This window comes from Gigantopelta aegis, chromosome 12 (assembly GCF_016097555.1).
Source record: "Gigantopelta aegis isolate Gae_Host chromosome 12, Gae_host_genome, whole genome shotgun sequence".
In the NCBI taxonomy this organism is placed as follows: Eukaryota; Metazoa; Mollusca; class Gastropoda; order Neomphalida; family Peltospiridae; genus Gigantopelta; species Gigantopelta aegis.
This window is the reverse complement of record NC_054710.1, coordinates 8,208,711-8,235,921: the sequence shown is the minus strand read 5'-3', so window position 1 is coordinate 8,235,921 and position 27,211 is coordinate 8,208,711. Positions and strand designations below refer to the sequence as shown.

The 27,211-nt window shown below is 39.8% G+C and overlaps 1 protein-coding gene across 1 annotated transcript in view; it reads left to right on the top strand.

Moving 5' to 3' along the window:
* Positions 1-27,211, top strand: part of LOC121386514 (dopamine D2-like receptor) — a 432,317-nt gene that overhangs the window by 342,721 nt on the left and 62,385 nt on the right. Inside the window, exon 5 of the mRNA XM_041517442.1 lies at positions 3,729-5,074. Within this exon, the coding sequence (XP_041373376.1) occupies positions 4,508-5,074 (567 nt within the window). The 5' untranslated portion in view covers positions 3,729-4,507. The remainder of the gene's footprint in view (positions 1-3,728; positions 5,075-27,211) is intronic.

The following is a 27,211-nucleotide window of genomic DNA, read 5'->3' as shown; positions in this document are numbered from 1 at the left end:
TTATTTTAACTGGTAAAATGGGATGCTTTGGAACACCAACTGTTTGGATGTTTAAAGTAGTTTTCTTGCGTATAAAAACTTGTATAGCCTTTAATAAAGAAGCAAAATCTAGAAAATTTGATTTTATGTTATACTTAAAGCTGAATGTGTCATAATCTATAAACTGTCCTTGGTTTTTAAGTAAATCTTGTATAAATAAAATCCCTTTTTTGATGTAATTTCTATATTATGCAGGCTTTTTATCTATACTAATATTGTTATTATACCAAATGTTTGAACATAGAATGTCTTCTGTATTGACGAATGTTTATTTACGTTGCAGTAAAATCCAATTATTTAGTACATCTTTCCAAAATAAGTTTTTTTTATTTGTCTTGTCTTTAACTGAATAAAGTGATCCCCATAAATTATTAAATATTTCATTGTTAAACCAGTCAAAGAATAGAAGAGAGTTGCCCGTTTTGAATTCGATATCAAAAGTCTTCTAATCTAGGTCAGTTTTAATGCTATTACAAAATTTGTAATATTTACCATTTTGATACCTCCATATTTATAATCTTGCACTAAAACTGCTCTTTTAATTCTAGCTGGTTTGTTTTGCTATATAAAATTGAAAAACATAGTATTCATTTGTTTTAATAACTTCTCTGGGGGTTGGGTAGTAAAATTAATAAATGAGTGATTTTGGAGATTACTGGTGTTTTCACTACAGTGATTCTACCCAAAACTGTTATCTTCCGTGTTAACCATTGATTTATCAAATTTTTCATTTCCAAAATTTTAGATTCGTAATTTTGAGCAACCATCTGTTCCATATTCAGCATAAATATTACTCCTAATAACGTGAACTGATCAGCACCCCAAGATAGCTTCCACTTTGCTGGATGGAAAACCTCTTTTGAATTTTTTTTACTTCCTATCCATATAATATGTGATTTTGAATAATTTATTTTCAAGCCAGAAACATCAGCATACATATCTAGTAGTGTTAAAGTACTGTCCAGGGACTTGGGAGATCCGTCTAAAAAAGGACCTTAGTGATTTAATAAATAAATGTGTTGCTAACTTTCGTGTAAAATGCATGGCAGAGTTTCGGATATGAAAAAAAAGAAAGAAATGTTTTATTTAATCGACGCACTGAACACATTTTATTTACGGTTATATGGCGGCAGACATATGGTTAAGGACCACACAGATTTTGAGAGGAAACCCGCTGCCGCCACTACATGGGCTACTCTTTCCGATTAGTACCAAGGGATCTTTTATTTGCGCTTCCCACAGGCAGGATAGCACAAACCATGGCCTTTGTTGAACCAATTATGGATCACTGGTCGGTGCAAGTGGTTTACACCTACCCACTGAGCCTTGCAGAGCACTCACTCAGGGTTTGGAGTCGGTATCTGGATTAAAAATTACATGCCTCTGCTGGGATCCGAACCCAGTACCTACCAGCCTGTTGGCCGATGGCCTAACCACGACGCCACCGAGGCCGGTAGTTTCGGATATGAAGCCAGACTTTCATAACGTTAATTAGACGGTGCCATGTCGAATACTAGTATAACTTAGCCATGACGATCACGTGGTCACATACATTCAATCCACTGGCAAGACCTGTTCACACACTTTGTTTGTTGTTGTTAGTTTGGGTGGGGTTTTTTGGGGGTTTTTTTTTGGGGGGGGGGGGGTTGTTGGGGTCTTCTTTTTTGTTGTTGATTTTTTTTTTTTTTTATCATATTCATACTTATTTTAGTGCATGTGTCCATTTAAGGTTCAGGCACGCATTTCTAGGCATAAACCTCAGCTATGTGGACTGTTTAGGACAGTGGGTTAGTGGTTAGTGGTTAGTGAGAGAGAAATCGGTATAGTGGCGCACACCTACTTAGTGAGTCGTTAAAACTTGCTCTGGGTGGGAGCCGGTACCAGACTGCGAACTCAGTACCTACCAGTGTTATGCCTGATGGATTAACCACGACATCACCAAGGTCGGTTGAAACATAACATCGTTTTACACTCTTAGTATGAAGCGCTTCGCGCTAACGTGCTACTTTGTTCATACAGTTTGTAAAACGGTTCAGTGTTTAATACTTGTTTGAAGGTCAGCAATGATCACGTCCAAATCATAAATAAAAACTTGGTGTTGGTGAATTTGGGCATGCTTCCATCAGAGAACTGTTCAAGTCAGCCTGACATGGGTACAACTTCTGGTTTCAGTGGAGAGGTATATCTATGAGAGGTTTGATCAATGGCAAAACTAAGAAACTTAGTGGAATTTTTCATCTTTACAAACTTGGTACGTGGTAGCAAGTCAATTTCCTATCCAGATCAGGCTTTTAAAAAAATGGGGGGGGGGGGGGGGGTGTTTCGGGAACGTGCCCCACAAAAAGAAAAAGAAATACAGTAGGCCGTTTTTGTTTTTGTTTTGTTATTTTAATAAGTTTTAAGACACTTTACTAGTTTGACCTATATATTATTAGTTTTTTTAAAGAATCGAAAAACCCCCACATTGGAATAGAAATAGGAAAGGAAAAGAAATGGTTTATTTAACGACGCACTCAACACATTTTATTTACAGTTATATGGCGTCGGACATATGGTTAAGGACCACACAGATATTGAGGGAGGAAACCCGCTGTCGCCACTTCGTGGGCTACTCTTTTCGATTAGCAGCAAGGAATCTTTTATATGCACCATCTCATAGACAAGATAGCACATACCACGGCCTTTGATGTACCAGTCATGGTGCACTGGCTTGTTTCTATGTAGAGTTGGGTTCCTTGAAACACGGTTGCTATTGGTCTTTTCTTTACGCCAAAATAGTCATCAGTGTGACACTGCCTACGCATAGATCTTATTATTTGAATTATTATATATTTTATAATAGCACTATTGTATTCTAAATTATGTTCACTATTCCACGATGTAGTATTTTGTAAGCATAAATTTACAAGTTATATATAATTGTATTTTACAAATACTTTAACTGACTGCACTGAAATAAATGTCTTGAGAATCTCACTAGGGTGGGGGAGGGAGGTGTGTGTGTGGGGGGGGGGGGATCTGGAGGGCGTAGCAAGATACGGTGCTTAGAAAAAGAACTGGGTCACAATAAAATCGACACATTCTTCAATAAAAAAAATTTAATCGGCTTTTCGAAAATGTAAAAAGCATAGTGGTTTCTTTTTCTCCGGTGACTGATATTTGGGTAATCGTGTAATTTTTCGTTTAAGAAAAAAAATATGTAATTCGTAATTAAAATCGGTGTTGATTGTCATTTTAACGAATTTGAATAGAATCGGTCATTTTCGCAACCCTGACAATTCGTCTATTCGTAATTACGAAAGCGTGAGATGATCCGCGGACGGATTGCGGGCGGCAATAAGTGCGTACTATGCAAAAGGGCTTTGACTGACAACTTCGGACATTACCACTTATTCGATTAAGGCGAGCGAAGCGACAAGCGAAACTTGGAGAGAAATTCAAATTAGAAGAGAAAAATAAAACCTTCCACCGCGATTATGCCCCCTTACATCTGAAAGGTGTGGTTATCTCTTTTGAAATGTCAACAGCGCGCTCTCTTGATTGAGGAGTCCACTTTAAAGTCGGTATTGCAGTTGCCGGAGAAAATCTTCTATCTCCCTGCATGGCGTATAGAGGCGATAAAAAATCGATATGCCTCGTAGCAAGCCTTTCCTTCTTATTGCATTACCTCCGTTCTGTTAATATTGCAGAAGTCTAAGAAGACTGGCAGAGGGAACTGCGTGGTCCAAGACGTGGACGTCATCGACTTGAAGAATCTCACCCTCCGATCGCTCGCCGGCGCTTTTTAAGTGAGGACAGTTTTCCTACGCTAATAGTATTGACAAAGTGAGTTGTGATACCCCGCCGTACAAGGCAGCGTCTGGATAATCGTGTTGTTCGCAAGTTGTTTCGATAGCGCTCTCGTTATGGAGACGACTCCACAGCGACTGGAACTGGACAAAGTTTTAGTGTCTCGTCTTTCTTCAAAGGAGCGGACCTACACGAGCAACTGGAACATGCGATGAAATGAGCTGGATTATCAGGCCGTGTTGTCATCGGGAAGTCGAACAATAACAAACACGTGGATTTTACTGAAATGTATTCATGAATACCACTACATTTCTGTGTGCGTAACAACAAATAAGTTTTGAAATTGGAATTAAATTTGAATGTATTGATAAAAAAATATCATCATTTTTGTTTTTGTGTGTGCGTGTGTGTGCACAGCGACAATACAAAACTTTGTGAAGTTGGATTTAATTCTCACGTGTGTAGACAAAGATACCACAAAGTGGTGATGTGTTCGTCTTTGAAAAATGGTTCGAGATTGTGCTGTTCAAGCTGATTGATTGATGTACGTATGGAGGGAATGTTAAAGCATTACTTCACGGAGATGTTATTCGGGTGCTAGCAGAGTGTAGTAAACAACAGCAATAATGTGTTACAATGGAATAATTTCTTCACTTTAATCGCACGCCCGGCAGTTTGAATGGCTGATAGATCTTTCCTCGCCAGTCTTCGAGTCGCTGCCAACCTTAGGAGCAGCGGGAAAGGCGCGTTCATCGGGGGAGGTCGGAGCGACGCAGAGACATCCAAGAACCCTTCCAGCCCCAGATGGATCCCCACTACCTTTCCTAGCGGGCTGGACCCTCAAAACGACACGATGGCCGGGGCGCCTCGTAACTATTCGGTGAATCAGGGCTCGGAGAAGGATATCACGACTCCGGAGTCCCTGATGACGACCGTCGACTTCTTCGAGCAGTTCTCTCTGGGCGTGTCCTTCCCGTGGGACGCGTCCCCGTGCGAGCTGAACGACACGCTGTGCGAGTTCAACGTCTCCGCCAGCGCCGACTCGCCCGTCGACAACGACAACAGGTACTGGGCCATCGTGCTCATCATCTTCCCGCTGTTCACGGTGTTCGGCAACACCCTCGTCGTGATGAGCGTCGTCAAGGAGCGCAGCCTCAAGACCGCCACCAACTACTTCATCTGCTCTCTCGCCGTCGCCGACATCATGGTCGCCATCGTCGTCATGCCGTTCGCCGTCTATTTAGAGGTGAGTTCTAGTACACTAATAGTAGACATACTACCTTGTTAAGACTTCCTGTTTTGTATTAGGAGGTGAGTTTAGTACACTAATAGTAGACATACTACCTTGTTAAGACTTCCTGTTTTGTATTAGGAGGTGAGTTTAGTACACTAATAGTAGACATACTACCTTGTTAAGACTTCCTGTTTTGTATTAGGAGGTGAGTTCTAGTACACTAATAGTAGACATACTACCTTGTTAAGACTTCCTGTTTTGTATTAGGAGGTGAGTTTAGTACACTAATAGTAGACATACTACCTTGTTAAGACTTCCTGTTTTGTATTAGGAGGTGAGTTTAGTACACTAATAGTAGACATACTACCTTGTTAAGACTTCCTTTTTTGTATTTGGGGGTGAGTTTAGTACACTAATAGTAGACATACTACCTTGTTAAGACATCCTGTTTTGTATTAGGAGGTGAGTTCTAGTACACTAATAGTAGACATACTACCTTGTTAAGACTTCCTGTTTTGTATTAGGAGGTGAGTTCTAGTACACTAATAGTAGACATACTACCTTGTTAAGACATCCTGTTTTGTATTAGGAGGTGAGTTCTAGTACACTAATAGTAGACATACTACCTTGTTAAGACTTCCCGTTTTGTATTTGGAGGTGAGTTTAGTACACTAATAGTAGACATACTACCTTGTTAAGACTTCCTTTTTTGTATTTGGGGGTGAGTTTAGTACACTAATAGTAGACATACTACCTTGTTAAGACTTCCTTTTTTGTATTTGGAGGTGAGTTTAGTACACTAATAGTAAACATACTACCTTGTTAAGATCTCCTTTTTTGTATTAGGAGGTGAGTTTAGTACACTAATAGTAGACATACTACCTTGTTAAGACCGCCTTTTTGTATTTGGGTGTGAGCTTAGTACACTATTTCATTTCAACTTATTTTCGTACTTATATCCAATTAAGGTTCAAGCACGCTATCCTGGGTTAGTTGGTTAGTGGTTTGTGAGAGAGAAGAGGGTGTAGTGACCTTACACCTACCCATTGAGCCCTTAAGAACACGCTCTGGGTTGGAGACGGTACCGGATTGCGAACTCTGTACCTACCAGCCTGTAGTCCGGTGGCTTAATCACATGCGCTACCGAGACCGGTCTTAGTACACTAATAGTAGTCACAAGATCTTGCAAAACCTCCCTTTGTATTTGGAGACGAGGTTAGTATACTATAGTAGTCATGAGACCTCATCGTTCTATTATTAGTATTTCTATTACATGCATCCTCCTGTAAACCATCTTGTCAACATCAGAATATGTATGTTCCTCTCACACCGTTGCATAATGGCCTGGGTGTAATAAAGTTCTGTTCTGTTCTGTTCTGTCAAGAACTCCCTATGTAATTTGGAGGTGCGTTAGGACATTAATAGTGGTCACAAGACCTTGTCTACGCCTCCCTTTATATTTAGAGGTGCGTTAGAACATTAATAGTGGTCACAAGACCTTGTCTACGCCTCCCTTTGTATTTGGAGGTGCGTTAGAACATTAATAGTGGTCACAAGACCTTGTCTACGCATCCCTTTGTATTTAGAGGTGCGTTAGAACATTAATAGTGGTCACGAGACCTTGTCTACGCCTCCCTTTGTATTTAGAGGTGCGTTAGAACATTAATAGTGGTCAGAAGAACTTGTCTACGCCTCCCTTTGTATTTGGAGGTGCGTTAGAACATTAATAGTGGTCACGAGACCTTGTCTACGCCTCCCTTTGTATTTAGAGGTGCGTTAGAACATTAATAGTGGTCAGAAGACCTTGTCTACGCCTCCCTTTGTATTTGGAGGTGCGTTAGAACATTAATAGTGGTCACAAGACCTTGTCTACGCCTCCCTTTGTATTTAGAGGTGCGTTAGAACATTAATAGTGGTCTCAAGACCTTGTCTACACCTCCCTTTGTATTTAGAGGTGCGTTAGAACATTAATAGTGGTCACAAGACCTTGTCTATGCCTCCCTTTGTATTTGGAGGTGCGTTTAGTAGTCACAAGACATTGTCAAAATCTTCAATGGTATTTAGAGTTCATACTGGTAAGGGCGGAGAGGACAAGATAGGGTGGGTGTAGTTCATACTGTTAAGGGCGGAGAGGACAAGATAGGGTGGGTGTAGTTCATACTGTTAAGGGCGGAGAGGACAAGATAGGGTGGGTGTAGTTCATACTGTTAAGGGCGGAGAGGACAAGATAGGGTGGGTGTGGTTTATGCGTTTTGAGAATGGACAAGACAGTAGTTGGGTGGATCGAGGGTCGGTTCCACATTTAGACAGTAGCAATGATATGACAGGTTATTCAGCAAGGGCGGTCCAAGTAAGAGAACACGTGGTTCGTCTAGCATCCAACACCCACCCACAAACTCCTGCCCATCTTGAATTTTGAATAGAGAGAATCTCAAAATCTCATAAAGGTTCCGTTTTGACTGATTATTTTGTGGGTGTTGTGTTTAGATTAAAAGCCTACCGCTCCCACCCCCACCACCACCTCACCCTCACCTCACCCGCACCTCAGCCCATGTGATTAATTGTGGAACATCCCTCAGATGAATTAGGTAATGCAGGGTGCCAAAATTAATTATACCGCTGCCTCGCATTGACAGTAAGTTCCAAGATGAATTATACCGATGTCTCGTATTGACAGTACGTTCCACGATGAATTATACTGATGTCTCGTATTAACTGTAAGTTCCACGATTGATTATACTGATGTCTTGTATTAACAGTAAATTCCACGATGAATTATACTGATGTCTCGTATTGACAATAAGTTCCACGATGAATTATACTGATGTCTCATATTGACAGCAATTCCACAATGAATTATATTGATGTCTCGTAATAACTGTAAGTTCCACTATGAATTATACTGTTTTTTCATATTAACAGTAAAGTCCACGATGAATTATACTGATGTCTCATATTAACAGTAAGGTCCACGATGAATTATACTGTTTTCTATTATTAACAGTAAGTTCCACGATCAATTATACTGATGTCTCGTATTAACAGTAAGTCCCACGATTGATTATACTGATGCCTTGTATTAACAGTAAATTCCACGATGAATTATACTGATGTCTCGTATTGACAGCAAGTTCCACAATGAATTATATTGATGTCTCGTAATAACTGTAAGTTCCACTATGAATTATACTGTTGTTTCATATTAACAGTAAAGTCCACGATGAATTATACTCATGTCTCATATTAACAGTAAAGTCCACGATGAATTATACTGTTTTCTATTATTAACAGTAAGTTCCACGATCAATTATACTGATGTCTCGTATTAACAGTAAGTCCCACGATTGATTATACTGATGTCTCGTATTAACAGTAAGTTCCACGATTGATTATACTGATGTCTCATATTAACAGTAAGTTCCACGATTGATTACACTGATGTATCGTATTAACAGTAAGCTCCACGATGAATTATACTCATGTCTCGTATTGACAGTAAGTTCCACGATGAATTACATTGATGTCTCATATTGACAGTAAGTTCCACAATGAATTATATTGATGTCTCGTATTGACAGTAAGTTTCCGGCATACTTCGTAATTCACCCGAATCATTTCCTATACCCTCGGCATAATCCCGAATGTTTTCAAATTCTTTTCAAATCACTAGCATGATTTTGCAAGTAAGGTTTTGATTAGTCGAATGAAAGGTCAACTGGACATGAGCTCCAACGGGCTGCTGTTAGATCCACATATAATAGTGGAGCTAATTTTGATTAGATTGGGGAGTGGGGCTACCATAATCTAGAAGCCCTGGCATTTATCTTACAACTCGTTGTTTAAAACGTATCAAACTCGTTTTCGCTCGTTAGATACATTCTAAAACAAAACGCTGTGAGATAATGGTATCTAGCGGCCACTCACGTATTATTCTCTGTGAATACCACTGTAATAAGATTAAACATAAATAGTATAAACATAATTATCATAGTGAGTTTATAACGTCTAGAAGGAAATGTTTTATTTAACGACGCACTCAACACATTTTATTTACGGTTATATGACGTCAGACATATGGCCAAGGACCACACAGATATTGAGAAAGGAAATCCGCTGTCGCACCTATATGGGCTACTCTTTCCGATTAGCAGCAAGGGGTCCTTTATATGCACCATCCCGCAGACATGATAGCACATACCACGGCCTTTGATATACCAGTCGTGGTGCACCGACTGGAACGAGAAATAGCCCAGTTCGCCCACCGACGGGGATCGATCCCAGACCGACCGCGTATCGAGCGGGCGCTTTACCACTGGGCTACACATAAAGTCTGGAAACCAAATATAGTTTATTATTAAAGGGACATTCCTGAGTTTGCTGTATTGTAAGATGTTTCTCTTAAAGGGACATTCCTGAGTTTGCTGCATTGTAAGATGTTTCCGACTAATAAAATATTTCCACGATTAAACTTACATATTAAATATATTTTCTTGTTTAGAATATCAGTGTCTGTATATCCAGTGTGTTTCTGGTCGTCTTAATATTTGTACGAAGCCCAAACTGGATTTTGTCTTCAAATAATTTCGTACGTACGAAAAAAATTACATTTTAGGAAATAAAATGAAATTTAACCTACTATAAATATTAGAACGATCAAAAACACGTTTAATATACAGCCACTAATACTGTATGCAGAAAAATATATTAGATATGTAATTACAATCGTTAAAAAGTCTCTATTTGTCGATAACATCTTAAAAATTGCGGGAAACTCGGGAATGTCCCTTTAATTCAACACTATTAGCAAGCAATAATATTTGTTACTTTAAAAAATAATAAAAATGGTTTGGCTCCATCTTGTCTGCTGTTTGGTCATTCCAAATAAAATTACAATAAAATCAAGGAAATTACGACAGCGTTAATGTTTGAACCTTTCAAAAATAGTTAACTCCGTGACGTAGTTCGCTGATAATTGTCCAAGAACTCAGCCAAATGTTGCCGCAAACATTGAAGCAAATATTTAGTACTCACATAGTTTGAAACAGCTGAATGAAATCACATATAGATCTCAGCGAGCCCATTAAAAGTACATAATGTTTTTTGGGGTATTTTATATACTTAGATATGGTGGAAAACACATTAACAGTAAAGGGAATAAATATATATTTTGTATATAAAGAAAATATATGTATATTTTGGATAATACTCGAAAAAAAAAAATATATATATATTTAACGTGTGCGTGTGCGTATTTAAAAATATTCCTACACAGCACGGTTCTGCACAGGACGTTCTATAGTATACACTGCAGTGAATGCATGGGCGTACGACCCGGGCGTGGGGGGGGGGGGGGGGGGGAATTGCCCCCCCCCCCAAATTCGGGCAAAACAGTGGGGAAAATTCGGGGAAATTTTATCTGGGTAAAATTTCTGGCAAATCAACCCCTCCAGCCCCCCTAAATCAAAGAGTCCCCTTTACGCCCATGAGTGAATGGTTACCAGTTGTTACCAGCTGACGTTTGTCTACATGTGTACTGAGATATGAGGGTGGAAGTCAGTAATAATAAAGAAAATATATGTATATTGTGGATAATAATCAATAAAATATATATGTGCATGTGTATCGTCAACGTCCCTAACTGCGTTATGCTTCAAATTCCGTTCACTTTGTTTTCTCGTGCACGGTTCGCGCAATCAACATCCGATTTGTTGTCATCGGCATGTCGTTCATTTATGAGGTTTTTCTTCACAGTTCAGGAACATTTTTATAAACAATAAAGTTGAGAAAAGTAAGTATCTAAATACAAAACTTTACAAACCCCTAAAACCATTAATTTTACTAAGTCGTTTTCGTTTATTCCTTAAAATTACCGATATCGGATCCACATGACTCGTAGAAATTGACTTAAAATGGAGAAAGACGAATTAACTTTCGGTGCGTGTCACATGACCTCACACGTGCCAGATCAACAAGGCCAAAGAATTTAATTTTTATGATTTTTAGGACCCCTGTTGTTAGAATTTGTTTTCAATTATTATATTCGATCTGCAAAAGGTATGCTACATTTTTGTGCCTCTATTGTAGTGAATAGTATTCATAATATATTCATAACAGTTGTAAATAATTTTGAGTATATAAATTTTGTTAATTTAGAATCAATTCATTTAAAAAATTATATTTTACAAACTAAGCGCAGGTATGGACGTAATGACTATCAGTATTGACATCAAGTGTGAGCGATGTGTGTTGATAAAACGCGGACCGGACCAGAACGCTTGACAAATTGAATTTTTCCTTTAAAAAAAATTAAGTGTTCGGCAACTGTGCATAATTAAGAAACATATTTTTTCATGTAGTTGTCTTAAAAATGGAAAATGATGAACTGCGCATGCGCATTACGATACTTTTTGCAAACGCATGCGCCTGAATGCAGTTAGAAACGTCGCACTTTTTCCTGTTTATTCTAGGGTGTTTCACTTTTGTTTACTAGAATGGATTTGTTTTACATCCAAATTGTTGATTTTTTACGTTAAATGATTAAAATCTATTTTGTTTCACGTATCGTAGCTGAAAAATGTAGAATAATATTTCCGTAAATATCGTATTCGTGTTTTTGTTGTTTGGGACGAGGATGGTATAACGTGTGCGTGTGTAGTATTAAAAAAAATATATATATAGTGATGACGGCTCTATACAGGACGTTCCTACACAGGGCGGTCTAGTATTTTATATACTTAAATATCGTCGAAAAGACATTAACAGTAAAAGTAATAAATATATATTTTGTATAATACTCAATGCGTTCGTGTTGACACTGTATACAAACGTGTGCATGGGTACATTTTGCCGCATAAAAGCTCAACTTTGCCACCCAATTTTTTTTTTATGTACTTTTCCCAATTAGACAGACATTAAGAAAAATGCAACAAAACACATTCTAATATTTAAAATATTCCTTTACTGTTAAAACAAACTCAGTCACTCAGTTGGTCGCTTATAACCTGAAGCCAGTCAGAGACAAACCAGGTTTCTGGGACCCTGTCGATTGTCGCGCCATCTGGAATAGAGTTATCTCCACCTGTTTCAGCTAAGACGCTCATTGCCGCACTGCCTTGTTAATATTCTCAATGCCCTGAAAAGTTCAACAGAGTATCTCAGCAAAACTGGCTGTGTCTTATTTTGCATGAATGAATGAACGAATGTTTAATGACACCCCAGCCTAATTTGGCATTCTATTAATTAGTTATCATACTCAAAAGCGACTCCTGGAAGTTATTTTGTTAAACAAAACAGTGACACTGTTCACGCTTATTTATTTTGAATGGATGCGGTTGTGTTATAGTAAGATACTTGTTAAAGGGGCATTTCTAAGTTTACTGCAATTTTTAAGATGCTATCGACTAAAAGAGACTTTTTAACGATAGTAATTACATATCAAATGTATTTTTCTGCATAAAATATTAGTGGCTGCATATTAAACATGTTTCTGATCGTTCTAATATTTGTACTAGGTTAAATTTCATTTTATTTCCTAAAATGTATTTTTTTTCGTACGTACGAAATTATTTGAAGACAAAATCCAGTTTGGGCTTCTTACAAATATTAAGACGACCAGAAGCACACTGAATACACAGACACTGATATTCTAAACCAGAAAATATATTTAATATATAAGTTTAATCGTAGAAATATTTTATTAGTCAGAAACATCTTAGAATGCAGCAAACTCAGGAGTGTCCCTTTAACGTTTGTCTTTTTACACTGCCTTGTGTATACCGATGGTTTGAACCAAGAATATTTCTTAATATAACGAGATCGTAGATCTATATGCAATGAATGTATCAAACTAAAGCGACAGTCATCGTTTATGTCGTCCTTATTGCGCAATTTACATTTTCTTTCTGGTCGTTCTATGCCATAATATCTCCCTTATTCAATGAGCAGTTCATGGAATGAAACACGAAATGGTGTAATTAGTGTTGCATAACAGTCAACCATTGATATTCTAAGATAACATTGTAAACAAATAGTGTCTGTCAACTGTTTGTATAGATGGCATTTAGGAGATTTGTCTCTGTTATAGGTACACGTGTTTGACAGGAATATGTTTAGGACGTGTTAGGGAGAAGCGCATGTAACAGTCTTAACGTTGTGCCTGATCCCCTTAAAACTTATGTTTATCCCTTTTGGCGACGCAGCTTCGGCGTTAACGTATGTTGCCAACACTACGAGGCGTGTATCTAATTAACGGTAATAGCGTAATGGGTGAAGTGATTATGTTGTCACGGATGCACACCTGTGACAGGTGAAACCCGACGAATACAAGAAGCTGTTATACGAGTTTGGGGAAATACGATATGCATGTATATACACCCATATAATGACCGTGTTTACGTGCGCACGCATACACAAATATGCACACATCACCATACATATAAATATGCAAAACATCAATCGTGCGCACACATACACGGGCCTCCCGCCTCGGAATTGCCCACTGGCTATGTCAGAAGGCAAGTACTGGGCGGGCGTGCCCGAACCTATGTTAGATAGGGGCACGTCAAATAGTTCCGCATTCCGCATACACGGGGTGGGGGACAGAGAGAGAGAGAGAGAGAGAGAGAGAGAGAGAGAGAGAGAGAGAGAGAGAGAGAGAGAGAGAGAGAGAGAGAGAGAGAGAGAGAGAGAGGGGGGGGGGGAGGGAGGGGGGGAGGGGGAGAGAGAGAAAATGGGGGTAAAGGGAGGGAGAGAGAGAGAGACAGACAGACAGACAGAGAATGAGATAATGAAATAGATAGACCGACAGACAGACAGACAGACAGACAGACAGATAGATAGGGAGAGTTAAAGACAGACAGACATAAAAAACGTACATACACACAAACACTACACAAGTACTATCTCGGCAAACACATAAACACCAAGCACACCATTATGAAGACACATATCTGCCTACCTACCGATATGTGTATATGTATATATGCATACATACATTCACACATAGTACATACTTACATCCCTACATACATACATACATACATATATGATGTCTTGATAGGTTAGAACGTATCGTGGCAAGCCTGCAAGTTGGGGGCGATTTAATTATCCCCTGCACCAGTGCGTTAATATCTATGTATGTAACAGTCAATCTCGACATACATACAATATATAGATATTCATACACACATATCTTTGTTTCGCAAATATTTATCTTATTTTGTTTTGTTTATATATATATATATATATATATATATATATATATATATATATATATATATATATATTGTTCATGTTTATTATTTTTAAGAGAATTGTTCATTATTATTACCATTACGTCAAGTTTAAATTTAACTAAACAAAGTTTTCCGAGTGTTCGTAAACGAAATGAGTACGTATGAATAATTAAATTCGCCGCCCGTGTCATTACTGTTACAGAGTGTGTTTTACACCAGGCAGTTTTCCATCAGTCTAACTTGCTTAGCAGACCATGATTCGAGGTCCTAAATTTAATCAGTCTACTCAAATGTTTTTTTGTCTGTTTTGGTTTTTCGTTTCATGAATAATTTAGTTGAGTAATGTAATAAACCCAAAATATTGACCCTTCCGGACTGGCGCGGTGTCGAACGGAGTGGTACTAACGTACACGTGCCAGTGTAAAAATATATCTTCAAGTTGAAGAAAGAAAGAAGGAATATTTTATTTAACGACACACTCAACACATTTTATTTACGGTTGTATGGCGCCAGAGCTCTGAATGAATGAATGAATCAATGATTCAGTCGATCGATCAATGAATAGTTGTGGAATAATCTGTCAGGTTTTTTTATGTTGTTAATATAGTTAGATATACTGTTAAGGACCACACAGATATTGAGAGAGGAAACCCGCCGTTGCCACTTCATGGGTTATTCTTTTCGATTAGCAGCAAGTGATCTTTTGTATGCACCATCCCACAGACAGGATAGTACATACCACGGCCCTTGTTACACCAGTTGTAGAGCACTGGCTGGAACGAGAAATAGTCCAATGGGATCAAAGGTTGCAGTGTGCACCGTTCTAGTTCATGTTATCAAGCCAGTCTTGGGAGAGTGGCAGTCCTCCTACAGGCAGTGCAAGAAGGATGAAATAGTCTTGTGTCGTGCTCGCATCCGTCATACTTACTTGGCTCATACATTTATTTTGAAAAAAAAAGATCTTCCATTTGCATGCTTTATAAGAAAGAAATGTTTTATTTAACGACGCACTCAACACATTTTATTTACGGTTATATGGCGTCAGTGCTTTGTAAGATTTGCAAAGTTCTCCGAGGGCGGGATTTAGCTCAGTCTGTTGAGAGCTCGCTTGGGGTGGTTGCGTCGCAGGATCGAACCACCTCTGTGGATCCATTCAACTGGATCCATTCAACTGATTTTTTTTTTTTTTATTGATTTTTTTTTGTTATTCCAACCAGTGCACCACAACTGGTCAAAGCCCGTGGTATGTGCTTTCCTGTCTGTGGGAAAGTGCATATAAAAGATCCCTTGCTGCATTAGGACAAATGTAGCGGGTTTCCGCTGATGACTACGTCTCAGAATTATCAAATATTTGACATCCAATAGCCGATGATTAATAAATCAATGTGCCCTTTTGGTGTCTTTAAACAAAACAAACTTTATCTTATAGATACTTGAGTCCAGACTCTAAAGGTTTTATAAGCACGGCGATAGGCGAGTCATGTCTGTGTCCAGGACAGCGGAGTGGAACCTTAAAGTTGGATATAATCGCAAAACTTGCATTAAAACCAATTTACGGTTATATGGCGTCAGACATATGGTTATGGATCAAGCAGATATTGAGAGAGGAAAGCTGCTGTCGCCACTTCGTGGGCTACGCATTTTGATTAGCAGCAATGGATCTTTTACATGCACCATCCCACAGACAGGATAGTACATACCACGGCCTTTGTTATACCAGTTGTGGAGCACTGGCTGGAATGAGAAATAGCCAAAATGGGTCCAACGACGGGGATCGATTCTAGACCGACCGCGCATCAAGTGAACGCTTACCACGGCTGCGTCCCGCCCTGAATGAAGGACATGTTTTATTTAACGACGCACTCAACACATTTTATTTACGGTTATATGGCGCCAGAGCCCTGAATGAATCAATCAATCAATGATTCAGTCGATCGGTCAATGAATAGTTGTGGAATAATCTGTCAGGGTTTTTTAATGTTGTTTTGTCCAGCGTGCGTGTACGGGAGTAGTTTGGCAGTTATGATTAATTCAGGTCCGTGCCGTCACGCGTGTACACCGATCACGTAATCGACTAAGACTTATAACGTATTTGGACAGTGGTCACAACTGTGAGTTGTCTTGACCTGCCCATCTATATTCGGTCAGTCCGCGGAATTAAGGAGCCGGTGTTAGTGGTCAGTCCGCGGAATTAAGGAGCCGGTGTTAGTGGTCAGTCCGTGGAATTAAGCAGCCGGTGTTAGTGGTCTGTCCGCGGAATTAAGGAGCCAGTGTTAGTGGTCAGTCCGCGGAATTAAGGAGCCGGTGTTAGTGGTCAGTCCGTGGAATTAAGGAGCCGGTGTTAGTGGTCTGTCCGCGGAATTAAGGAGCCAGTGTTAGTGGTCAGTCCGCGGAATTAAGGAGCCGGTGTTAGAGGTCAGTCCGCGGAATTAAGGAGCCGGTATTAGTCGTCAGGTCGTTGAATTAAGGAGCCGGTGTTAGTGGTCAGTCCGCGGAATTAAGGAGACGGTGTTAGTGGTCAGTCCGCGGAATTAAGGAGCCGGTGTTGGTGGTCAGTCCGTGGAATTAAGGAGCCGGTGTTAGTGGTCAGTCCGCGGAATTAAGGAACCGGTGTTAGTGGTCAGTCCGCAGAATTAAGGAGCCGGTGTTAGTGGTCAATCCGCGGAATTAAGGAGCCGGTGTTAGTGGTCAGTCCGTGGAATTAAGGAGCCGGTGTTAGTGGTCAGTCCGCGGAATTAAGGAACCGGTGTTAGTGATCAGTCCGCAGAATTAAGGAGCCGGTGTTAGTGGTCAGTCCGCAGAATTAAGGAGCCGGTGTTAGTGGTGAGCTCGCGGAATTAAGGAGCCGGTGTTAGTGGTCAGTTCGCGGAATTAAGGAGCCGGTGTTAGTGGTCAGTTCGCGGAATTAAGGAGCCGGTGTTAGAGTGGTCAGTCCGCGGAATTAAGGAGCCGGTGTTAGTGGTCAGTCCGTGGAATTAAGGAGCCGGTGTTTGTGGTCAATCCGTAGAATTAAGGAGCCGGTGTTAGTGGTCAGTCCGCTGAATTAAGGAACCGGTGTTAGTGGTCAGTCCGCAGAATTAAAGAGCCGGTGTTAGTGGTCAGCTCGCGGAATTAAGGAGCCGGTGTTAGTGGTTAGTTCGCGAAAATAAGGAGCCGGTGTTAGTGTTCAGTCCGTGGAATTAAGGAGCTGGTGTTAGTGGTCAGTCCGCGGAATTAAGGAGCCGGTGTTAGTGGTCAGCCTGTGGAATTAAGGAGCCGGTGTCAGAGGTCAGTCCGCGGAATTAAGAAGCCGGTGTTAGAGGTCAGCTCGCGGAATTCAGGAGCCGGTGTTAGTGGTCAGTCCGCGGAATTAAGGAGCCGTGGTTAGTGGTCAGTCCGCGGAATTAAGGAGCCGGTGTTAGAGGTATTTCCGCGGAATTAAGGAGCCGGGTGTAACTCAGTGCTAGGGCGACTGCTTAAAGTGCGATCACACGTAAGATCAATCGTTCTTGGAAGAGCTAGGGATTTCCCCGTTCCAACCATTCTCGCATTTCTACACATTTTAGTTGTGGAGGAGGTCTGTTCTTTCCAATATTCCTTCATCACCGTATAACCAGTCCGGGAACAATCAGTACAACGTGCAATTTCTTCTTTTGTCACTAAAGCGAGAGTTTCTACTCTGTGTAGCACTATACCAAAAAACATCCGGCTGGGTTAAAGTTCGAAGTACACCCAACTTTTCATAGCGCAGTTAATACTATCAGTTCTTCCATTGGTTGTAAATGTGAAGGAATTTGTTGAAAACAAAACAAAAACCGGCCTCGGTGGCATCGTGGTTGAGCCATCGGTCTACAGGCTGGTAGGTACTGGGTTCGGATCCCAGTCGAGGCATGGGATTTTTAATCCAGATACCGACTCCAAACCCTGACTGAGTGCTCCGCAAGGCTCAGTGGGTATGTGTAAACCATTTACACCGACCAGTGATCCATAACTGGTTCAACAAAGGTCATGGTTTGCGCTATCCTGCCTGTGGGAAGCGCGAATAAAAGATCCCTTGCTGCCTGTCGTAAAAGAGTAGCCCATGTAGTGGCGACAGCGGATTTCCTCTCAAAATCTGTGTGGTCCTTAACCATATGTCTGACGCCATATAACCGTAAATAAAATGTGTTGAGTGCGTCGTTAAATAAAACATTTCTTTCTTTGTTGAAAAAAACACAAGTAAACTCTGTTTTGGTTAGCGACACCCATAGATCAAATTGATTTATTAATCATCGGTTATTGGGTGTCAAACATTACCTATAGTCTCGTTACAACCAGTGCACGACAACTGGTCAAAGGCTGTGGTATGTGCTTTCCTGTCTGTGGGAAAGTGTATATAAAAGATCCCTTGCTGCATTAGAAAAAACGAAGCGGGTTTCCTCTGATGACTACAAGCTAGAATTACCAAATGTTTGACATCCAATAGCCTATGATTAATTAATTAATGTGCTCTAGAAGTGTCGTTAAACAAAACAAACTTTTAAGTTTCCTCAATACGCATTTGTTAGAGTGTCGTAACGTATCATTACAAATCATTATAAATTGCATTAATGCTTCCTGACATTTCTTCCTTTTCCAAGAAATAATTTATTGTATGTCTTCAACGAGCTTTTTGCTAAATAAATGGTAGACTTCTCTACAAACGCCATATAAATGTCGTTATGACTTTAGGGCATCGTATGACTATGAAACACTGAAATTTCCACCGTCAGTTTATGCCCCCCAAAAAGAGATAAATTTCCATATATATTGCAACAACTAGAGGGATGGGGGTGATCACTCCTGCCATTGCACCCTGCACCACTTAGGTTTTTTTTTTTTATATACCGGTATCTAACCAAAATATTTAAAATATGAACATAATATGGATGTGAGTGACTAGTTGGAACGAGAAATAACCCCGTGGGTTATGAAATGTGGCCGATGTCGGACAAAAGCGTTAACCAAGGAACTACGTCCCACTCCAAAAAAAAAAATGGGGCGAGGCGTAGCCCAGTGGTACAGCGTTCGCTTGATGCGCGGTCGGTTTGGGATCGATCCCCGTCAGTGAGCCCATTGCGCTATTTCTCGCTCCAGCCAATGCACCACGACTGGTACATCAAAGGCCGTGGTATGTGCTATCTTGTCTATGGGATGGTGCATATAAAAGATCCCTTGCTGCTAATCGAAAAGAGTAGCCCATGAAGTGGCGACAGCGGGTTTCCTCTCTCAATATCTGCTTGGTTCTTAACCATATGTCTGACGTCATATAACCGTTAATAAAATGTGTTGAGTGCGTCCTTAAATAAAACATTTCCTTCTTTCCTTCTCACTGAAAAACGCATTTTAAATTCCAGAAGGCAGCATTGATTTGTTCGAAGATTCTCGATCGCAGAATTGATTTAGCAAATTCGGGGATATGTTTTATTGTTCTTATTACATAAATGTTAGAGAAGTCTGGGATATGTTTTATTGTTCTTATTACATAAATGTTAGAGAAGTCGGGGATATGTTTTATTATTCTTATTACATATATGTTAGAGAGGTCGCCCTGAACTCTAATCGATCATTTACAGCTATAATGGCTGGATGTCGTTTAATATAACTTTATTAATTCCCACTGAATTCAGTGCACGGTAATGCATGGATTACTTTAAGATTTATTGAAAATATTTCATTGTAGTTGATTTTATCTGGGACTATATATGTGATAGTGGTGCAACTGTCTTAGCATGGTGATTTATCTCTACATGGAGCGGAGTCGAATTCACGGAGAATCGGCGAAATGCATTTTCATTTTACTTGATTTATTGTCCTTGTTATATGCAATTATTTCACGTAAGCTATCCAGGTTGTTTGCCTAAGCCAGAGGTTGGTGACCAGTGAATATGCACTTGAAGTATTGGCCTACTTGTCCCTCACTCGGAGTGTGAGCCAGTAGCGGGATTTGAAACCGGCATCCAGTAATCTCAGACGCTAATTGAAAACAGTAGCACATTGCGTGACGGCAGCTGGGGTTTTTTCTCCTGTATACTGAACAAAATAAGAAACTTCCGCTAAATTTGCTTGAACATAACTTGATGAAAACAAACCGGGGTAAAAATTGTTATATATGCGTTTAAAGAGTGTTCCATGATGCATCGTTTGGTGCAAAAATCATGGCCATAGGTTAACAGAAACTGGGAGAAATTTTGACCAAGTGTGGTAGGGGTTAAAAAAAAAAAACCCACTTAATAACGGGTATTGACATCTCTTGAATTGACCACTGCAGTGCATCGCAGGCGCATAAAATTGACTAAAGTGTTGATTTCTGCCTGTGGAATATTGTTCCATTCCTGAATGAGCGCTTGACGAAGTTCGTTGACGTTAGCGGGTGGGTTGGGACGACGCCTCGATCGTCTGTCCAGACTATCCTAGACATGCTCGATGGGGTTGAGATCAGGACTTTTAGCGGGCCAGTCATCAATGAAATCAATGTTATTTGTCCTAAAAAAAATTACAGTGTCTCTAGCTGTATGAGAGGTGGCATTATCATGCTGAAAAATCGAGATGTTGGCGTTGTTATGGAACAGAGGAATGACGTGATGAGCGAGAATGTCATCGCGATAACGTTGAGCATTTAAATTGCCATCAATGACGACTAGTGGTGAACGATAACCATGGGCAATGGCTGCCCAGACCATGACACAACCCCCACCCCCGAAACGATCTCGTTCAAGAACACAACAGTCAGCATAGCGTTCATTTCTCCTACGGTAGACGCGCACCCTGCCATCACCACGTTGTAAAGAAAATCTGGATTCATCCGAAAAAAGAACGGTATTCCAGCGTCGCCGTATCCAACGAGTGTGTATACGTGCCCAATTAAGACGATTTAGACGATGACGTTGCGTTAAAACGCATCCGACGTAAGGACGTCGTGCATGTAAACCGTTTTCCCGCAGACGATTACGAACAGTTTGCCCACTGATTTGGTTATTATGAAGCCCAGGTGTGTTAGCAGCAGTAGCAGTGGCAGTTTGCAATCGATTGCGCAAATGCGTGTTCATGATATAGCGGTCTTGACCACGCGGACGTCCACGACGTGGCAAGTCGTTGGTGCTTCCCGTCGTTCGAAATTTTACGCGAAGATTTCGTATCGCTCGACTAGAACTCCTAACATGCCTTGCAACATCTTCTGTCGACATGCCAGCATCAAGCATGCCAATCGCCCGTTCGCGTAAATTATTGGGTATTCTTGGCATACTAAAAATGCTACAATGTAAAAAACGTTAATTTTTTTTACAAATTTTCTTACAATATCAGTAAGACAAGTAAAACAAATTGACCGAATACTACACGGGACATGTCAAACCATGCATGCACGTGCAAATTTAATTTCACGTTGTCAACGATTAACAGTGCAAAAATAATCGATAAAATGCATGAATCCTGATAATACAGCTCAAGGCTAATACTACCTATATAATTTCATTACACAATGAATTCTTTAACACAACAAATACTATATGTAAAAATCGGAAGTTTCTTTTTTTGTTCAGTATATTATCTGTGTGATCCTTAACCATATGTATGACATCTTATAACCGTTATTAAAACGTGTTGAAAAACAAATTGTTTTGTTTAACGACACCACTAGAGCACATTGAATTATTAATCATCGACTATTGGATGTCAAATATTTGGTAATTTTGACATATAGACTTAGAGAGGAAACCCGCTACATTTTTCCATTAGTAGCAAGATATCTTTTATTTGCACCGTCCCACAGACAGGATAGCATATACTATGGTCTTTGATATACCATTCGTGGTGCACTGGCTGAAACGACAAATAGCCCAATGGGCCCACCGACGAGGATCGATCCCAGATTGACCGTGCATTAAGCGGGCGTTTTACAACTGGGCTACACCCCGCCCCACCAGACGCGCGATGGTCACATTAAGGGGGTTCTCTAAGTACTCGTTCCAACCAGTGAATCACAACTGGTCAAAAGCCGTGATGTGTGCTTTCCTGTCTGTGGGGAAGAACATATAAAAGATCACATTCTGCATTTGGTAAAATGTATCGGGTTTCCTCTGGTGACTACGTGTCAGAATTACCAAATTGTTTTACATCCAATAGCCAATGACTAATTAATCAATGTGCTCTACTGGTGTCGTTAAACAAAACTTTAACTTTAAAAAACATGGGCACATATTTTCGAAGCCATCTTAGTGTTACGAAATCGTAAAACCATCGTAGGTTGTGACGTCACAACAGAACAAGCCATAGTGACGTCATAGTTTACGCTGGTTTTACGATTTCGTAGGCTAAGATTGCTTCAAAAATATGGGCCTAGAGCGTTAAGCAATTCTTATAACAGATATGTTGAACAACATCACTTCCCGTTGCCGATACTGTTAACTCTTTTTTTCTTCAGTAAAACTGATATATGCAGTCCATAAAAAAAGTATGGCATCTTAAATTTAATCTACCTACAAGGACGTACGCGTGCTAAATTGCATATGTTTATGGGATTTAGAAAATGTTTCTATTTGCAATGCTAATTTTCATTTTTATTTTTATTGTGCCATGTTTCTGGTTTCAACCTTAAGTGCACACTATGTTAAAAAAATATAAAAACATATTAATTTAATGGAAAATATGAGACAACCAACACCTGGAAGGCGGAATCACTGAGTGGGTAGCGATAGCAATCATGTGACGCTACGTCACGATATAGGTCAGCGAGCGTCGAATACTGCTGGCGAAGTTTGCCGAAGCCCAGCTGAATGTGGGTGCTGTCGGGTTTCTTCCTGTAGTGTGTGTATTAGTGATTAATATGTGGATTTGTTTTAAATCAAAGAACTCGCAGTTGATCGATATATATTCTTTATTCCTCTTAAAAAGACAGATATACATACAAAGAAATAATTACAGCACAGAGACAAACAAGTATACATATTACTGATAACTACAGAAAAGAAAGAAAAGAAAACGATTTACATAATAAACATATAATATTAAATGTATTTTACAACTGTACGTGCACACAAGGTGTAGGTAGCACTAAACCAATTAATTTTCGGCTCGGTCAAAGTTCGAGGTGCAGCGAACTTTTGATAGGGAAGTTAACACCACAAGTCCTGTGATTGGTTATAAATGTGAGTGTGTTGGTTGTAAAAAAAAAATAGTTTCATCTGGGCTAAAAATGTATACAATTTTAATTCATCTTGTACCACTGTGTCAAGTAGTCTTGTGCTTGGAACATGTATGGGGTACATGTAAAAAAAAAGTACTGAAATATTGTGCGAAACTAGGGGTGTTGTAAAAACATCTGGTTATACCGAAAATGAGCCATGAAAGGTACCATTTTCTGCAGTTAATACTTTGAGGTAGGGGTTGTAGTACTGATATTTATGGGTCATAGTTTGGTTGATATATTGCATATAGTGTTTTTAAACACAAACGTTAAGAAGGTCGCCTATGGGATTTTAATTGGTATAGTTCAACCTGTACCGTTTTGCTGTGTACTGTATCTCAGTTATTAAATAACGTGTTAAAATATTTTGTACTTACTAATATGAATTCTACGACAATCTCAACGTATGATTTCGTGGTATCTTTATCAAGGTCTAAGGGCGCATTGCAAGATAGTAATTGGGTAATAAACGCCTCGTCTGAAAGATAATGCAATTATGTGCTTAGCTCATTTGGACCAATATCTAAGATTGAACACCAAAATTTATCTCTGGTTTTAGATAAATACTGACAGCTAATTATAACATGTATAAGAAGATCTGAGTAATGTAAATTACAAAGGGAACAAAAACCTTGAGATGATCGTGGCCTCCATGTAGCGCATATACTTATGACATGATGTGCCTGTTCTTTTAGCAAAGGGTTTGAACGAGAGATATCTCATGCTTTATGTATTTGTAAGGTTTGGGTGGATTTGTAGAAAAATGATTAGTATCCGGAGTTACAGATATTTGTGTTTTCCATTCTGTTTCCTCAAACTCGAAGACACAATTCTTCACTATTCTTTTCCATATTTGTTTGGCAGGAAATATGGACGCTTTTAAGTAATTAAGTATGTAATTAATTTATATTTGCAAAGGATTCCATGAATGTCTGCTGCAAATCCAACTAGAGAAGAAACACACATATGTTTGAAACATAATAATCTGGGGCCTAATTCACTAAACTCTCGTAACTTTGCGATCTCACAGTGCAGTGCTAAAAGACTTGCAAAGAGGATGCTTTGTTGTCTAGCAGAGTCTAAGAGACCTGTGTTAATTAGGCCTCCGCTTGTTATAACCTTATAGGATAACGTGCATGTAGGCAAGGAGATGTCCTAGGAAATATAGTTTATTAGTGTCTATTTTTGCTTCAACTGAAATAGTACCAATTAACCCTAAACATAAGTTTATTCGTGTCCTTTGTTATTACATTATTTCAGTTCAACTTTATTTTCTTGCTTATATCCAATTAAGGTTCAATCACGCTGTCCTGGACAGACATGTCAGCTATCTGGACTGTCTGTTCAGGACAGTTGGTTAGTTGTTTGTTAGTGGTCCTACACATTGAGCCCTTAAAAACTCGCTCTCGTTTGGAGTCGGTACCGCGCCGCGAACCCTATACCTACCAGTCTGTAGTCCAATGGCTTACCCACGACGGCACCGAGGCCGGTTATATAACATTAGGATAGTACTACTAATTAACAGCCTTTATAAAGCTTATTAACAAGGCAGACATACATCGCTCTGTTTTTTCTCAACATTAGCGTACACTGGAAGTAGTGGTTTGCACTGGACGAGTCTAAGACTACCAGGCTGAGGGTGGTAATTAACTCACCCTCGCCAATTGGCGGCTATTGTGCCGTGTTGTCGTCAGTGTCTTCTCGGCACCCAGAGTAATAACATGACTGTAACTGAAAACCAATAAATAGATAATGAAATCTACCAGTCTGGATCGACCTCTGTGACATCGTGGTTAGGCCATCGGTCATAAGGCTGGTAGGTACAGGGTTCGCAGCCCGGTACCGGCTCCCACGCAGAGCGAGTTTTAACGACTCAGTGGGTAGGTGTAAGACAACTACACCCTCTTCTTTCTCACTAACCACTCACACTGTCCTGAACAGACAGTCCAGATAGCTGCAGTGTTTGCCCAGGACAGCGTGCTTGAACCTTAATTGGCTATAAGCACGAAAATAATTTGATATGAAATGAAAATCCCAGTCTGTAGCTCACTGCGGTAAGACGTGTTTGTTTCGTCTGTGCACACTGCACGTGCTTTCGCTTGCTCGACTAAGGAATCTTCCATTTTTTCTCTCTCAATTTTCCAAGAGTTTTCTACTGCAATGTATGTGGCCATTGGATCTGATTGAACGCTGGCACTCTGTCCGGGACCCAGTCACTGGCGAAGTCAGATATTGTGCCCAGGAGAGACGTGCTTGAACCTTAATTGAATATAGACACGTTAATGATATCCTATCCTATCATATCCCTAGTTCGTCCTTGACCTTCGTCTCACTGCTACGTAACGTAGACGTGCAAAGGGATAGTGAACCTTTAATAATTTAACACTTGACGTAATTTGAAATGTCGGCTGATTCGTTTATTGCAGAGCTATCTGGCCGTTCGTTTAAGTGAATTACTTTTATCCATAACATGTTTCTTGTCGGTGAAAACAAAATCAGGGATGGTTAGGATAGAACAGGCCACTGTTATGCCGACCGTGCGAGTGTATGTGTTTGTGTTTGTGTGCGTGTGTGGTTGTGTGCGCGCGTGTGTGTGTATTTGTGTATGTATCTCTGTGTGGTGTACGTGTGTGTGTGTGTGTGTGTGTGTGTAGTGTGTGTGTGTGTATGTATGTATGTATGTTTGTCTGTGTAGTGTATGCATGTGTGGTGTGTGTGTATGTCTGTGTAGTGTATGTATGTGTAGTGTGTGTGTGCGTGTGTGTGTCTGTGTATGTGTGTATGTGTGTTGTGTACATATACGTGTTTGTGTAGTGTGTGTTTGTGTAGTGTGTGTGTGTGTCTGTGTCTGTCTGTCTGTCTGTATGTCTGTCTGTCTGTGTATGTATGTGTGTGTAGTGTATATATGTAGTGTGTGTGTGTCTGTGTGTGTGTGTGTCTGTGTGTGTGTCTGTGTGTGGCTGTATGACTGTATGTGTAGTGTATATATGTGTGTGTAGTGTATGTATGTGTAGTGTGTGTGTGTGTCTGTGTGTCTGTATGTCTGTCTGTGTAGTGTATGTATGTGTAGTGTGTGTGTCTGTATGTCTGTCTGTGTAGTGTATGTATGTGTAGTGTGTGTGTCTGTGTGTTTGCCTGTGTATGTCTGTATGTATGTGTAGTGTATGTATGTGTGGCGCGCGTGTGTGTGTGTGTGTGTGTGTTTCTGTCTGTCTGTCTGTGTAGTGTATGTATGTGTATTAGTGTTCGGTTCGAATACTCGAATATATTCACTCGTTAATTTGATATTCGAAATATTCGATTAGTATTTTCAAGTATTCGAATATCGTATATTTTAGGTCGTATGGGAGAAATGACTCAGAATCAGATGGTTTCTTTGAATTCTAAGATCAGTCCTGCATGCTGCATACCACGTGCGTTAAAGGGACATTCCTGAGTTTGCTGCATTGTAAGATGGTTCTGACTATAAAATATTTCTACGAATAAACTTACATATTAAATATATATTCTGGTTTGCAATATCAGTGTCTGTATATTCAATATGTTTTTGGTCGTCTTAATATTTGTAAGAAGCGCAAACTGGATTTTGTCTTCAAATACAAAAATATTTTAGTTAATACATTTGTATAAATGAAATGAAATTTAACCTAGTACAAATATTAGAACGATCAGAAACACGTTTAATATACAGCCTCTAATATTTTATGCAGAAAAAATATTTGATATGTAATTACA